Here is a 17150-nt window from a genome sequence, read left to right on the forward strand (position 1 = left end):
TGGGTTACTTCCTGAATCGAAATCTCGCGAGAAGTGGGACACGGCGGTATGAACGTATGGGAAAGCGTGAAGTGAAATAGTGCGTAATGTTTAGTTTACAGATCATTAAAGGTTAAAAGAGGATGTTTTGTAACGCTGCAGTGTGAGTCGAGTTGAACCGCTAGGCGTAGGCTGCGTCTCACATAGCGAGGTGTCAGTATGTGGAGATTCCCGGGGAGGTCAGTGTTGCGGAGAGCTAAGGTCCTGTGCGGGGTTTTTACCGCAGCTCAGTCCGCCTGCAGCTTCAAGTGCACGTCAAGCGGGAAGAGATGGATCAAACCCAGCGGCTTTGACACGGGTTTAAAAGTTTTCAACAGCCTGGCGAAACAGAAGGAGCCCCTCATCCTGGCAAGAGAGGGATTAGCTACGTGGTACTGATCAGTTAGCATCCATCCAAAACAGTGTGATGTTACCTTCACGGTCCAATAAAACCCGCTCACTGCAGGTGTTGTTACAGGTACAGCTGTGGCCCCACCGTGTACGACCATGCCCACCTGGGACATGCATGGTAAAGATACTCTAACTTCCTGTGGCAGCCAAACCCGTACTGTTCTACACGTGTGTGATCTGAACAGCTGTGTGTGTGTGTGTGTGTGTGTGTGTGTTGTCACAGCTCGTACATCAGGTTTGACATCCTGCAGAGGATCCTGTCCAGGCTGTTTGGGATCACTGTGGTCCACGCTATGGTCATCACTGACATCGACGACAAAATCATCAAAAGAAGTTGGGAGGTGACTCCAATTTACATAAAAGGTCAGTTATCTGTATGAGTGCTGCTTTCATTAGAGATGCTGACACTGTGCTTTGCTTTGTTTTCTAGGAAAACGTGTCTCCAACAGTCATAGCCAGAATGTATGAGGAGGAGTTCAAGAGGGACATGCTGTCCTTAAAGGTGTGCATGGTTAAGGTGTATTAGCTTTACAGCCAAATAATGGGTAACAGCAGCAATATTCAAGTGATGAAGACAATATGACATCAGTAAACTAGTCATGTCATATTCATTGATGGGTATCTGTACATTCTGCGTTCTTGAATGCAACACTTTGCAGGATTTTAAAACTGTGCAGGTTTTTTCATTCACGTTAGAAAAGTTTGGTTCATCCTGCTGTTGTGAGTTAAAGATATTCAGTGACGCGAACGCTACTGTCAAGTGGGTTCATCTGTAAATCTGTCATTGTTTTTGAGGTGACTCCTCCTGCAGTGTATGTGAGAGTCACTGAGAATGTGCATCATATTGTTGCGTTTATCGAGAGGATCATCAGAAATGGACACGCTTACGCCACAAAAGAAGGTATTCAGCAACTCGTGACTTATTTTGCTTATGAATTAGCAGCTGCATCCCGAGAGCATTTGCAATTTGCCTTGTTTGCAGGCGATGTGTATTTTGACATTGGGTCCATTGGTGATCGTTATGGCAAGTTTGTGGGAGCTGTGGACGCTCAGGGAGAACCTGGTAAGTGTTTCCCTCCACTTCAGCTACTTTGTGTTCGTAGTTTCAAAGTAATAGGAGCACAGTAACAAAAGGATGCTTTGTCTTTTCTGTCTGCCTCACTCACTCATACACTTATCACACACACTGATTACTGGCACTGTTCTCCAGGCAGCTCAGATAAACGAGACCAGAGGGATTTTGCCCTGTGGAAGCGTTCCAAACCTCAGGAACCATACTGGGAATCTCCGTGGGGCAGAGGAAGACCTGGCTGGCACATAGAATGCTCTACAATCGCTAGGTTTGGATCTTAGAACATGCACATGTTTCAGCCAGTTTCCAGTGTAATAGCTTGTAATGAAAAGTCCTGTTGTAAAGACATTTTTGTCCATATTACATTAGAATGAGTAACCATTCTCTTCAGGCTCAGTGTGAACTGTTGTCATCTCTGTGTCGGTTTCAGCCATGTGTTCGGGAGTCAGCTCGATATCCACTCTGGAGGTATTGACCTGGCCTTCCCTCACCATGAGAATGAGGTCGCTCAGAGTGAAGCCTATCACCAGTGTGGGCAGTGGGCAAACTACTTCCTCCACTCAGGTAAATCCACCAGCCCAGCCTGTTTTTCTTGTCTCAGATTCTCTGTTCTAAAGTTATGAAGAACTTAATCGACACCATTATATAATGATCTGGTTGCTCTGTGTGTTCCCCTTATTGGTTGTTATTGTTTTCAGGGCACCTACACCTAAAAGGCAGTGCAGAGAAAATGTCTAAATCTTTAAAGAACTACATCACCGTCAAGGTACAGTCACCCTAAACTACTCATCACTTATAGTAATTGTTTTGCGAGAATGTCTTATCTTTTTTTTTCATCTTCCATTAGGATTTCCTGCAGTCGTACTCTGCCAACGAATTCCGAATGTTTTGCCTTTTGACAAAATACAGATCAGGTGAGGATTAATGCCGTTGTTCTTTGTTTTGAACGTCTTTCTTTGCATCGTGATTTACTTTGACATCTCCACAGCTATTGACTACAGTGACGACACTTTGTCGGAGGCTCGCATCTCTCTGGGAACCATCTCAACCTTCATCCATAATGCTCAGGCCTACATAAAGGGCCAGCTGCACTGCTCACCTGTTCAAGAAGCTGTCCTCTGGGAGAGGTAGTAACTTTTTCTTCACAGGCTTTTTAGTGTGTGTAAACTGGCCTGCCTCCTTTTCAGCTTGTGGTAAATCCATCTATCATTCCTTCACCAGGGAAATAACTCTTCTGTAACTCACCACAGGTGTTTTCTGTGGTTTTCAGGACCTTTTTGTGTTCTTAACCTGAATTAACTAAGGTTTCTTCTTCAGGTTGGCTGAGACTAAATCCAGCTTGGTGAAAGCTCTGGCAGACGACTTTGATACTCCGAGAGCCATTGGTGCTGTGATGAACCTGGTATATCATGGGAACTGCCAACTCCAGCCAGTTTCTACGGTAACTCACTGAAACAGTTGGACACGACACTGGCATGATGCATACTGTAAATGTTTGAACGTGATCAGTTCAGAGCACTGTAGTGATAAGTTTATGTGTGTGTGTGATGTACTTCAGTCCGACGGAGTGACTCGCAGCCCTGCATTGTTTGGAGCGATGGTCAGCTACATTCAAGACGTCCTAGACATCTTTGGGATCGATCTGTTGCACAGTAAGGTCAGAACACTCGGATAACGTGTTATTCATTCTATAAATGTGGTAAAGAGCGATTAATTGGATTAAAGATTAGTAACAGATGTTTCTCATGTTTATTCTCTCTGTTGTTTGCAGGAGGCTGATGTGTCGAGCAGCTGCGGCCGTCTGAAGGCTGTTGTGGAGCAACTGACTCATTTCAGAAGTGAAGTTCGGGGATTCGCACTTGCCCGTCAGAATAGTGCAAGTGCCGGGTCCCCCAGCAAACCTGGACTTTACCCAGAGAGAATCCCTCTCATCGAGGCCTGTGACACCCTCAGAAACGACCTTGCACCTTTAGGCGTTCTGATAAAGGTTTGAATTCTGTCTTTAATTTGATCTAGTTTGGAAAAAAGAAAAAAAAAAAGAGCTCCATGTGTGACGGACCACTGGGAGACTGATGTGTTGTTGTTCTGTCGTCAGGATCGAGGAGCGAGTTCGACATGGGAGATAACTGAAGGGAAACCAAGTCAAAAGGGACAGAGAGACCTCGACAAAGACCAGGAGACATCCAGCTGAGATCCAGCTCAACCTCAGAGACTCATTCTTTATTTTAGGCTCGTGGACTTTATCAAGAACTGAGAGACCAGAAATCCTAACTTTCAGAACAACCGAGTTAAAGCCTGATGTTTCTGCCATCGGTCTATGAACTCTCACATTTCTCTTTCCATTATTAAGTCAGAATGGGAAATAAAGTTTATGGTAATTACTTGTGCGTTTTATGTTGCAGATTTTGTCATGTATGATGAAAGTTACATACCAGCTGTGGTATCTCATACCACAGCTTGATATTTTGCATCTAATAAAGCCTTTTCCATAGTTAGTGATGTAAATGAGAGCTGCTGCTGTTAAACAATGTCAACAACTGGATGATGCAGGTCAAATTTGCAGCACAACCAGATGTGGGTCAGATGGGTTTATTAATTTAACATCATCCATTATTGGATGTTTATATATTTTTTAGATGAATCAAACTCATGTATGTGAAGATAGACCCCTGCTGGCATATAAGAAGTACTGAGCTCTGATGTTACTTGAAGTAACGGACAATAATATCAGGCACCAAACAGCCAGTAGCAGATCTGAGTTCACATTATTGTTCAGCAGTAGTTCAGGTGTCAATCAGGCGTTGGTGCGGCTCTCAGGGATTAGGTTGATGAGGGAGTTACTGGCCTGGGCCAGCTCTGTGATGGAAATCCTGCCTCTCTGTTTGATGAACTGAGCCACTGAGTCCAGTTCTTCTGGAGTGATGGAGATAAACTTCCCCCTGTCGTCAATCACCCCTGCAAGACAACACAGCAGAATACATCATGTTACAGCCGAGGGGCAACATGTCAGCTAGCTAGCTTTTGATTGAGGTCTGAGGGCTGCACTTAACAAGCAGATAACACGCAAATCATAAATATATTATTCTATTTAAAACTAAATCAAGGTGTGAACCATGGATTTGAAGAATTGGAAAAATTTAGGAAAAATTGTAGTATTAATTATCAAGATCTCTGCAGATGAAGCAACAAGCCACCAGTAAGGCACTCTGACAACTCTCACATCTTTGCTGGCTGATCATGACTCCACCTTGTGTTCCAAAAGCATTTAGATCTCAGAAAATTTCAACATGCCCCTGCTGACACTAACCAGTGAGGGAACCTTCGGCTAACAAGTCCTGTAATCTGGCGATGGCATCCTGTGTCCTCATCCCGAAATGAGAAGCCAAGTCCTCCAGCAGAACAACCTTAGAGCTCTGTGGGACACAGGAAACAATGTTTAATAAATTTCCCTCAGTTCATTCAGCACAGGCCAGAGTACAGACAGTCTCTCTGTCAGTCTCACCTCGATGTACTGGATGAATTCTTGCAACATGTTGCGCGACTGAAAATAAACAACAAATTATTATATTTTAAATTAATTATATCAAAAGACGGATAAATCTTAATGTTAAAAACATTACTGATTAAACAGTGAGCTGACCTGGTCTTCAGTAAGCTGCTCCTCCTCCCCCTGGTCCTCTATGACAAAGGAGGCCTTCAGTTTTAAGTACTCCTCCTCCTCCCGCTTCTCCTGCTCCTCTTTGGCTCGAAGCTCCATCTCCTCCTGAAGACACATGAGCACAGAGTCTCAGCACCTTGTACTGACACACAGGTTGGGGGCGGGGTGGGGGGCAGAGTTGCTGAGAGGACTGAGGCCCTGACCTGTTTCTGTTCCTGCAGCCGCGCTCTCTCTTCTTCCTGCCTTCTTTCCTGATCCCTGAGCTCCTGCATCCTCTTCCTCTCCTCCCTCTCCTCCATCTCTGCCTGAAAATCAAACAACACAACTCAAATCAGTCCAAGACAACAGATCACTCTTGTCTTGTACAAGAGTGATCTTGAAATATTTACCTCTCTCTGGGCTTTCTTGGCCTGTTTCTCCTCTAGCTTCTTTTGCTTTTTGGCTCCAATTTTTGCAGTTGGCTGAACATTCTGCTGCTCCACCTCCTCTTCCTCCACAAGTTCCTCCTCTGAAATAAACAGCAAACAGTTTTGATTTTCCAGGACATGCAAAAACCTCGTCAGTCTCGTGAAATATTGCATACAATTCAGCATGTTATATTTCATGCAATGACATTAAACCAGAGTTTGTTCTAAAAGGTTGCATAATACAGATAAACCAAACTATACCATGTTCCACAGCTTCTCTCTGTGGTCGTCTGTTAGCCATCACCGCGGCCAAGTTCCTCCTCCTGCGGGGCATACCGGCTCCTCGCTCTTCTGCTGCTCGCTGAGGGGGCCCCACTGCCCGCACAACATCCCGCCGCTGCTGGTCATCAGCTGAGCATGCAACACATTATACTATTACTGTCTATGGAACATATCATACTTACATGTAGGGTCCAAAGACTTCAAATGGAAAAACATAGAAACGATATGAGTGGAACTAGACGGAGACTGGTGCATTTCTACGCAGTAAGATTTTCTACCATATATACATATGGTATACTGTAAATAGTACTAGAACAAGTCAAAAACCTTCAGAAATTAAACAAGCAGTGTTTTTGGGCCCCGATCCGATATTCTGTTAGTATAGAATAGAATAGAATAGAATAGAATAGCCTTTATTGTGAAAAAGGAAAAAAAAAAACAACAGAACAAAAACACGCATGTCCCACACTAATCACTGTCGCATTTTCACTGTACATACATATTGCACATGTATTGTAGAAATACATGTCTTACCTCCAATACCGATTTGCATAACTTCTACAAGTACAATACACTGCCAATATAGAGAGACATGAACACCCATGTATAACCAAAAGAGATCAAATTAAATTACTTTAGGGTTTTTCACACTAACTGCTTCGCTAAATTTATCAACCACTGCGGCTTCCGTAGTTGCACAAATGACAGCTTAGAGCTGACGTCGCTCCAAAATGTTACAACCAGCAGCTTTCATGACAGCTGTTCCCGTTCAGTACGTTTAAACATTTAATAGTATGTGAACACCCTACCCGCGGCTAAACTGATCATGTGCAAACTTAAAAAACTTTGTTAAAGCTACAGCGTCTTTTAAACACTATGCTAACAGTTAACATTAACTAGCTAGCTAGCTCCTCAGCTCCTTACCTTCCTGTGTTTTCCTCCGCACCTTTACCGCAAACACGATGAGGACAATGAGGATAGCAGCAGCTATCAGATACAGCTCTACATCCATAACTGTTATTAAATTATACGTTCCCTGTATATAAATAGTTTTTCCACGTCTAGCAGCCTCCAACTCAGGAGAAGACTGTGGCGGCTGAGGCCCGTGTTCTTCTTCTTCGTCTTGTTTGTGTTTGTGTTTCTTCTTCTCTTGTTAGACAGGCTACACGCTGTCATGGCGCACTGCTGCCCTCTGCTGTTCGTTACCTGTCTCTAACCTCAGTCTGGTACCCACTGTGCTGGAATGCGTAAACATTACATAACCTCATTGATGTTTATTTGAAGTAAAATACATAAACTTGAATGAGCAGGGATATAGACAGGTAATCTAAGAGGAAAATGTGAAACACATTTCTCATTTTGCAAATTAGCATTTTAAATTCTTCTGAAGGGATTTCAGTTCTAAATTAAACAGTTTATTAATATTATTATTTTAATGATCAAACTAAAACAGTATTTGTACATCTGAGATCATACTCAGCAAGCAAAGCGGTTTATTCTGCATCCAGGTAGCATGCAGAGCAACTTGACACTCACTAGATGGCAGACATGCTGCCTCTGCAGGTATCACCTCAACTGCTGACTCACTAATAAGTAACTGTATGTGAGAACAGTCTCTAAAGGAACATCCTCTCTATATCTCCCTCTTTTCTCTCTGTCACACACACTGGCCTCATTGTAATGAACCAGCTGAGCCTCCATCAGGTCGATAGGCAGGTCACGTTCACAGCTCTGCCTGGTGAATAACAATTAAAGGCACCATCCAACCACTAAATGACAATACTAAATATCGTTGCATAATCACAGCAATAAAAGCAAAAAGCTACCTTGCTTGGGTCAAACCTGGGAGCTGACTTTGAGGTTTGGTAAAAGCAAGCATGGGGCCCCTTCATAGTGAACTCTAAGTATTTTAAATACTTGCTGTACATTATGAATACAAAGGCCGACTTAAAACCCTACAGTGAAGTGGTTATACTAAGTGGAGGCACTAACTGACCCCAGGTCATTTGAACATGTGTACAGGGCTTATAGGTCTAAGTACAAAACTAAAATCATCTTATTTACTTCTTATTTTACTGCAGTCCGACTCAGACGGGCCTGAGATTAACCAGACTTTATCCTACAAGCCCTCTCTCTGCATGTGTGACGGCTGTGAGTTTATATAAATGTCCAAGGTTGCTTCTAGAGGATGTATGCACTGTGATGTGTCTGTTTTAGTAGCTGAGCTGAGTCAAGGCAGCTAAGCTTAGCTCTCGTGCTCTGGCATGTGGTTGCAGCAGGGTTCTCCGTCACTTGCTCCCATGTTCATATTCATTGTAATTTTATATTATGTTTACGTTTATTCATCTGAAATGAGAGCTGCTCTTTTTATGAGTTTTGTGCGGTGGCAGGCAGACGTGATGTGCAGGGGCCCAGTCCCAGTGGAATAACACCAGAAGGCCTGTATATCAACTGACACACAACATGTCTGGGTCCTTTTTCACCTAACTTCGCAGAAAAGCCTCTACTGGTAAAGAACCCTACCAATAGTGGCTGTACTTACAGTCTCTCCCATATCAGCTGAACAAGCTTCCAACTCCTTCTTGAGAGTCACAGGTGTCTTGGCAGCCTTGCTCACTCATGCCATTCTTGCTCACTCACTGAGTTTTTGAGGGCAGCTGCTGCAGGCAGGTAGATATTTGGAAAGCAGAGCACATAACTGAGCAGATGCAAGCAGACTGTCAATACATGGATCTAGCAGGGATCTAATGAAAATAATGATGTGGTGATGATGTCTCAGTGGTGTCATCATGTTTATGTCAGCTCAGCTTACAATAAGACCTGAAATTTATAACAAAGAGCTAGACTCAGCAAAATGATACTGTTGAGCTGCTTCAGTGCAGGGTCCAGGTTGTTGTTGTTTTTGGTTACCAGTGTGACCGATGAGCAGTGTAATGAGTTCATCGTGACACATCGCATCTGAATGTGGGATAGTGAAATGTGCTGCGCTCGTTCTGTGAACGTGAGACGGGAGCACAGAGAACATCCCAGTCAGCAGTTTCCCCAGTCAGAGAACAGTAGCGGAACGAAAGAACAGGCGAGAGGAGAGCATCACACTCCTTCTCCCACAGAAGGATGTGATGCTCCACCGGCTGTGACGGAACATTTCCATCACTGGTGATATCTGGAGGACACAGCCTCTCTGCAATCTGATGCTGTCTCTCCTTCTCTCTCTCTGTGTGTGTATGTTCCGTCTTGTGTGTGGAAATGTTTTGTTGCTACTAATAACAGTGTTAGTGGAACCACGTGTGTGTGTGTGTGTGTGTTTCCTCTAGTGATTGCAATGACAGTACAGTGCGTCCTGTCCTTACACTCAGTGCCCGAGCAGACGGCTTCGTATGATGAGAAGCTGCAGAGCAATGAATTTCACTCGTCTTTCACTTTTCTCCTTCTGTCTTTTCTCACTGTTTGTCTCAGGAGACCTCTGCTCTGTTTTATGTTTTACTGTGAGCTGTAAATGTAGCTCTGCTCACAGATAAGCAAGATTGTGTTCGGCCAATGAACTGATTTGCATGATAATTTCGCTGTCAGATGCGAGTTTATGGTGTGAATAGAACGCGTGCACGGCTGAGACAGTCTAAAGTTGAAGGTGAGCACTGGAAGGACACTGCACTTGCCGCAGTCCTTATTTCCTAGTTCACAGCTCAGGTGATCTACAGGGGGTGGAGTTTGTTGCAGCTCCTCTTGGTGGGACGGCCTTGCAGAGGAAATCTGTAATATATATATATACTAGGGAGTAGTTATGAAAACATATGACTTATGTCCCCTGTCTCTGTGTCAAACCTCCAGAGGTCACTGTGGCCTCAGCCCCACGTGAAGGCAGCAGAGCCAAGATCAGTTCAGCCACTAAGCAGACCGTGCAGGTGTAGTAGAGTGGATGTAGTCATGCGGATATAAAGTCGTAGTCGTAGTAAGGAAGGGGCTGGGCAGAGAGGCAGGAAGGGGAAGACAGTAAGAACTGCATTGTTCTGCAGGGACAAGGTGACTCCTCAGAGGGAACGGTCTGTTAATGACAGAAACAAGAGCAAAGTTCAAACACACTCGTACAGAAGTAAATGTGATGATTGTATCACAAATCACACATGAGGTTTAACCAAATAAACATGTTATTTAACCATTATTAACATAAAATTGTCAGATAAAACACAAAGTAATACTTTGATCTGTTTTATATCGTACCACACCTCATCATGTGATTGGTCGTCAGGGATTCTAACAGCTCTGTACTGAACATGTTTGTATCAGTGATTGGAGAAACTTGAAAATAACCATATTAAATGCTGAATTAGTTATTCCTAAATCTTAAGCGTTACAGGATAAGTCTAGTGATCTATATATATTTTTTGGTATTTAAACCAGCTCTGAATATTCCCATTATCAAGAACTTACGATGTGACCAAAGACTCGTGTGTCATTCCTGTGCCACATGGATTTACCATATAACCTCTGGCATAGGTGATAAGGTCTGATCCACTGGACACAATTATCGAGGCCGTTCACCAAAAGCAAAAAAAACCTGTTTTATGCTGACGATGTTATACTTTTCCCAATCAACCCCTAAGTATTGGTCACAGGAGCTGCTGACATTATGTTAACACGTTTGGTCAGTTCTCAGGCCACAAGCTTAATGACTCAGCCCTCAAAACAAACTACTACGTTCTACAATGTCCTACTACCAACATTTACCCAACAAATCCAGAGACATAAAATTCTGAATTGTTCACAGGCTCCTAAATATAGCAGTGAAACCAAACAAGTTTAACCCTGCATTTACCAAATAGTGTAGGATTCAAAAGGAGCCGTCTCTTCACTATATTTTGATTTTACGTTTATTAAATTAAACATGTATTAACTAATTAAACCCCGTTCTTGTATTGACAAAATAACAGCATGTAACGTTAATCCTCATATGTTAAAAGTGCTGGATGATCTTTTTTTTATACCAGTGGATCTCTGACAAACCTCCCAAGTGGTGACAGCGTGTGATAGAACTCATTCCTCTGGAGGCTGCGACCTACTGGCTCAAGGACAAACCTTCAGTGTTCTAGAAAATCAGAGACCCCCTTTTTTGGATCACGTAGAATAGAGGGTGCACAGACGGAGAAGAGAGGCCTCTGTGGACTCTCCTGGGTTAAAATTCCTAGTAAGGCTAAAGTGAAACATGAGTCAAATTCAAGTGTAATTGGATGTCTGCTGATCTATTTTTATATCTTTTTTCCTTTTTAGGATACTATATTGTATATATTATAACCAGTTAACTTTATTGTGTTGATTTTAAATAAATGTGTTGCAACAATACTTAAAATGTAAAAGTAATGAAGGTATATGAGTTTAAATGTTAACTGATTAACACAACACAGGATATTTGCAGTGTAATTGAACAAATGATGGAATCTAACAATTAAACCCTTGCAGCTTTAGTATGTGCTGTTTTTTAAACAACTAGCAGCTTGCCACTTGGTGGCACATGGCTTTGAGATCACTTGGCTGTGCTGGGTACCACAGCCACCCATGGTAAACACTGCAGTAAGAAATTAAGCATTAACTGACAGCTTAGTACAGATCCCCCAAAGGAATAGAGAGAATTTTGAATCTGAACTCCAGTACGTCATTGCCTTCCTCTTGCTATAGTCCCCTGATCCATAGAAACTCTGAGCATGTGTTGGTACAGTCTAGTTTTATTATGTTGCCAGTTTTGGAACTTACTTTGCAGATACCACAGAGAAAAGAGCTGATGAGACACTTGCATGATGCATTTATTGCTCATTAGATTCAAGATTATTCAGCCACTGATTGTGAGCCTGTGATGACAGCAGCAGATGTGGTTCAAACTATGATGCCATGGATGTGGCAGTACCACCAGAAAGAAAGCATTGTTAAAGCACTTGGGATTTCACAATTTGGCAGCTATGACACATGTGTTTCCAACTCATAACAAGGCTTCAGTGCAACACTAAACCCTGCAAGCAGCTTGTTTGTAAAGCGCATAACATACAGAAAAGCAGTTCAAAGGGCTTCACTTACAGTCGGATTGTCTTTTTTACAAGGCAGCAGTGGGTAGTACAATGTAAAGACTAAAAAAAAAGACACAAACAAACATCTGATACACATACAATTCACTCCACATTTGGATTGTAATCCTCCAGAATTATTTTCACTTCCTGCTTATAGTGAATGATGAGAATAAAAAGTAACATCACAGTGGAGCCACTGCAAAGCAGCCATTTGTCCTCTGCTGTGCCGCTTTGGGTTACACGGGAAATCTCCAGCAATGACACTCCATGTTTTTCGAAGATTACATTAGAAGTGCATGGGAAACAGCCCCATTGTCTGGTTCTCTGTGGTCTGATTGGATGACGTGCGGGGACCACACGGCCTGGTTGAAGAGAAAAGCTGAAGGTTTACTGCAGGGTGATGGAGAACTATTACGGTTCCAAAGCCTCACCACAAACATTCAGTCACTGCAGATTAATCAGGGCACGCTGGGAACAGTTCTCTTCCCTCTGCATACTTGGAAAACTGACACACCATAATATGCTTGACTTGAGCTCGGCCCTGAAGAGGGAGGTCCGTGAATATATGAATACTCCGGTGGGTTCAGCAGTAACTAGCAGTGCTGCAGCAAGGCTTTAGCACCCAAGGACAAAACAGACAACATGACTTACACATTGTACTGTTTGACTTCTTGCAACAATTTAGGTTTTTCTCCTCAGCTTATCTTCACAATTTACCAGGAAAATACAAGGAGAGCTCAAGTGGTGTAGGGTTTCCAGGAAATCATTTTCAGCACATCACTTTCTCTTTACTGTTATATATCCAGAGCTAGTCTCATCCTTGATCTGAAGTCCAAAGGCCTGTGAATGGCCTACTGATTAAACCTTATTGTATATCACACCCATTAGTCAACACTCTGCTTTATGGTGATGTGAGGTAGACTGGAGATAGCCAGGACAATGAAAGTTCCTTGATTTGAGGCTGTTAGGCTAAGATCAGTGTGACAAGTCTTGGACTCATGGACACATGTGTTGCTACAGGCTTATCCTCCTGGCAAAAGATTCTTTACCTGGGTTTCTCTGAGGGAGCATATGTAAACTGTACAAATTGGTGCTCTAAATATACATCTGTTGTTGTTCATACTGTTATTTATACTGTTATTTGTATCGATGACAATAAATAAATGTAAAAAATACTGTTCCACTGATTGTATGATGAACTGTCACACAGATATAAGAGGAGAATATGCACACAGTGGTTAGCACAGCGAGGGAAAAACTTCGGCATCTGTTCGAACCATCTGTTGGGCTGGTTTTTGCAGTGTGGCCTGCACTGTTGGCATTAGTGGGACTCCCATTGTTGACTTTTCAGCTGGTTCAGAATAGAATGACCCTGTTAATGACACAGACCAGTCTGATTGTTCAACTTAGCAAATTATGCACAAAGCAGTAATTTGCAGCAAATCACTTCACAAACATAATGGACAAAAGCAAACCAACAACTAGTCCAAAGAGCAATAGTCTCATTCTTCTTTTATCTCCAAAATATAATATGTATATTTATATACATATGTATATATATATATATATATATATATATATATATATATATATATATACAGTAACATGAGTAAGAGGCAGATTTACAAAGTTAATAATGTGACAATAGCAGCTTTAAAATACTAATAATAGTAGCTAATGGTAATGTAATTAGAGACAGTTCCATTTTGTTTGTTAGTCTTTGTTCATTTACATTTCTAAAAGGTCCATGTTCCACTACTTCATTGCAGCATTGTTTTTTTTGTTTGTTTGTTTGTTTGTTTGTTTGTTTTTTTTGCATTTCTTTGATTGGTTATTCTAAAAAAAGTGACGTGTGTTCCTACGGGTTACTTTCCACATTCTGAGTCACTCGCATGAGTGCACCTGAATGACATTCACAATCACACTCTCTTTTTCACTCACATATACTGGCACAGTGTATGCTCACAAAGTTGGACGTACACTGTTTAAAACATCATGAAACAGAAGCGATGATATTTCCTGTGCTGGTAATAAGAAGCCCATTAAATGAAAAATATCAAGTAGTTTAGGTTTGACATATTGTAAATGACTAAAATGAATGGTCTCAGTGTTGTTCCAGACTTTGCTGGTTTTTAAGAATAGACTTTTGTGGTGTCACCAGCAGGAAATAAAGGCTTCTCAAAGCTGCTTTGTTGAGATAAGAATCTGATGATGTCAAGTCTGTGTTTTAGGTATGAAGTAGAGGTGACAAGGAAACAAAAGAGGGAGGGAAGACTGGACACATGATGAAGAGAACAAAAACTAGAAAGGGTGGCGATGGAAAAGAGACTGAAGATCAGATCAGTGTGTGTGTGAGAGAGTTGCTGGCTGTTGATGAACACAATGGTAACACAAGTTTATCTGCATGTTGTATCGTTGACACCTCTGACACCGGCTGCTTTCCCACAGGACCATCATCTCTGGATAGAAATACCAACTTGCACAACATGTCCCCTCTGTAGCTAAATGTTCAGCTGGTAACAGGATTCAAATCCTGACATTACTATAAGTAATTCAAAGGAATTGCACTTACATATGGCTTTTTGTTTTCACTACTGGTATCAGACACCTGGGTTTTTTCTTTGCCCTGTTCTTCCTATCAGCAGCTGCAGGGAAAATTTGAACACTCAAATTATTTGCTATTGAGATATGAGCGCAGTTTGCAGCAGTAATAAAACCTACCTGCTGGCCTGAGGTTTGTTTACACAGACTTGGGCGTGTTTACTTACCGTTTAACCAGATATCCATTGATTTAAATAAGAAAATGTTGCATAACTTTAGATTTGGCACTGATGCGCTGCAGCTTCTTTGCATATTTCAGTTTGCAGTTTATGTGAAACACTAAGATTACATTAAGACTTTGATTACTCTCACATAAGTCATTTAAAAATATATATAAATTTTCGTGCAGCAAAAAACATCACTGCGATCGGCTGAAGCTTCTCAGAGGTAGGTTTAAATACAGTATGAGGAAAGGGCAGGGGTAAACCCTGTCTGTTTTCCTGCATAATAAGCCGTGTATCAATCAAATGGATGAGTTATCAGCGCTGATCAAGGATGAAAGAATGCACCGGGACTTGGCTAAACGAACTCATTTCTAACTGGATGGTTTCCAGTTGGCGAGGGCGAACAGACAAACGAATTAATGTGTCCTGAGCACCACCTTCAGAGATAGGCTGCTCCACCTGCATTCAGCGGAGGAACGCCATCACAGTTGTTGGTCACGCAGGTGCAGTACAAACGTACTAGTTGGATTTTAGTCTCAGCTGCTCCCAGCAAATTCAAATGATCAGGAAAACTGCAGATAGAGTGTACACCTTAGACACCCGGCAACTTGGTTTTGTTGCTGGCTTTGTTGTTATAATTATTGTTCCATCATCTGTCTACTTTTTACATTTATTCTGTTCTGGTGCTTTTGCCTATTGGTTGTTAATCCGCCGTGTGGCACCTACATTTCTCCGTGCAGATTAATACAGTGTTATCAAAGCAGATCAGATCGTTTGAAGATCATTTTGGACATAGTTCATCACATCATAACGACATTTTAAGCAGTTCACAGTATGGTAAAGATGATTTTCCATGTTCTCTTTTTTTCCCAAAAGAGTTTACAACAGATGTCAAACACAGTTGACTATAAAACAAACCATCCAGAGTTTATTCCATGAGCTTGTCAAAATGCTTGAACAAAAGATGTTTAGGCGGTTTACATGGAGACCACTACAGAGTAGTTGGGAAAAACCACAAGATCACAGTTTCCTTCAGTGAGTACATTTTAAGGTTTCATCACATGACTTTTTCTCATGTGACCAAAGCTAAGTTAGATTCATTCATGATGAAGACTGAAAACTGCCAGCAGGCACAGTGCCATCACAGTCACTACCCAGTTGCATAATGTAGGATCCAGTGTTTCTGGAGCTTAACTGATAGCAGGATATGGCAGCCTCTGCTGCACAGAACGTGACCGACCTTCATACAATCATTCCTATTAGTCAGCGCTGTGGAAGTGAAATACTAAACCGCCCCTTTAACTGCACATACCTGACGACTAATCCAACAACAGGCTGCCATTTTCAAAGGGAGACAGTCAACAGGTGAAGGGCAAGCCAGAGTCAGATTTGCCTCCTCTAAAAACAGACTTTGTTGACACTGTGTGCAACTCACTGATGATCCATGACAATGACATTGTTTTCGTCACATTAGAAGTTGATGACGTCCACTGACTCTTCTGATTCATCTACAGCAAATAATGAATGAATGATACTCACTATTCATCTTTTTATGAAATAATATGATGCATAGCTATTTCAGGCTGACAACATAACCATTTTGGTTGTGCTGCTGTGTGACAAAGACATAACAACATGTTTTTCTTTGCAGTAAACATGATTTTACCTGGATAAAAGAGTACAGGATGTCTGTGGGTGAGTAGGACTTAGTTCTCCCTCATTCTTTATACCTTTATCAATCCATCAGAGAATCTGTTAATGGTTGTGTGTTTTATATGACTGTGGGTTAGAGCAGCAGTGGCAGGGTGTGTTGTGTTCCACTCACCTTGTCTGTCAAGGGCATCATGGCTTCAGGTGGACACGGTGTTTCTCTCGTCTCTCAGGTTCAGCCAACTACTCTGTTCTGCCTTTCAACGGGTGTTAATATGAGGTCGCCCTGCTCCTCAACAGATGTGGAGCTTTGCTACAGACACACTGAGGACTGTCTGAGACAGAGAGGAAACTCCAAGCAATGTCATGAAGTCAAGGTTAGGACTTCATATGCACCCATGCTCACAGCCACTAAAAACCAACAGGAATATAGCAACAGTGGCACCAGAAACAATGCTCTTGTCAGCTGAGCTTTCCTCAACAATGTGAATCTGGATGTGAATCTACAAGCTGCTTTAAGACATGTACTGGCACCCCAAGAATATCTAGACATTACCTGGGTGAGATACATGTGAGAAAGCAAATGTCTGACGGCCCGGAAATTACCCAGACTTTATCCTGCAAGCCCACTAGTGCAAAGTCTGTGCAATGTAGGAGTGTGATCTCCACTGTGTCAAATCATGCCTCCTGCACAGGTACTGTACCTCCGCCCCTCGCTGAAATAAAGCAGAGTTTCTGCCCACGTGAAAACATGTTTGACTTGTACATTCTCCTGTTTTGTACTACATGTGTGAAAGGACCTAATTCTTTTGACATTTCTTTTTATGTTATGTT

General features: G+C 42.1%; 2 protein-coding genes and 1 long non-coding RNA gene across 3 annotated transcripts; 1 reads left to right on the forward strand and 2 right to left on the reverse strand.

Annotated features, from left to right (window-relative positions):
* Positions 1–37: 37 nt before the first annotated feature.
* Positions 38–3882, forward strand: cars2 (cysteinyl-tRNA synthetase 2, mitochondrial). Its single transcript, XM_026363578.1, has 15 exons — positions 38–410; positions 497–547; positions 653–770; positions 860–931; positions 1225–1330; positions 1412–1492; positions 1640–1769; positions 1932–2065; positions 2200–2267; positions 2349–2415; positions 2490–2628; positions 2819–2942; positions 3060–3158; positions 3273–3488; positions 3597–3882. The coding sequence occupies exons 1-15, from the start codon at positions 199–201 to the stop codon at positions 3690–3692; spliced, it is 1713 nt and encodes a 570-aa protein (XP_026219363.1). The 5' UTR covers positions 38–198; the 3' UTR covers positions 3693–3882.
* Positions 3690–6987, reverse strand: LOC113164332 (DDRGK domain-containing protein 1). The gene is made up of 8 exons (XM_026363587.1): positions 6773–6987; positions 5828–5977; positions 5549–5667; positions 5363–5464; positions 5142–5264; positions 5004–5042; positions 4809–4914; positions 3690–4456 (listed from the first exon to the last, which is right to left on the reverse strand). The coding sequence occupies exons 1-8, from the start codon at positions 6858–6860 to the stop codon at positions 4296–4298; spliced, it is 888 nt and encodes a 295-aa protein (XP_026219372.1). The 5' UTR covers positions 6861–6987; the 3' UTR covers positions 3690–4295.
* A 4598-nt stretch (positions 6988–11585) lies between these two features.
* On the reverse strand, positions 11586–17111 carry LOC113164336. The gene is made up of 3 exons (XR_003298988.1): positions 16492–17111; positions 14474–14546; positions 11586–13273 (listed from the first exon to the last, which is right to left on the reverse strand). It is a non-coding gene; the product is annotated as an uncharacterized LOC113164336 (long non-coding RNA).
* Positions 17112–17150: the final 39 nt, after the last annotated feature.

This window comes from Anabas testudineus, chromosome 2, assembly GCF_900324465.2.
Source record: "Anabas testudineus chromosome 2, fAnaTes1.2, whole genome shotgun sequence".
Lineage (NCBI taxonomy): Eukaryota > Metazoa > Chordata > Actinopteri > Anabantiformes > Anabantidae > Anabas > Anabas testudineus.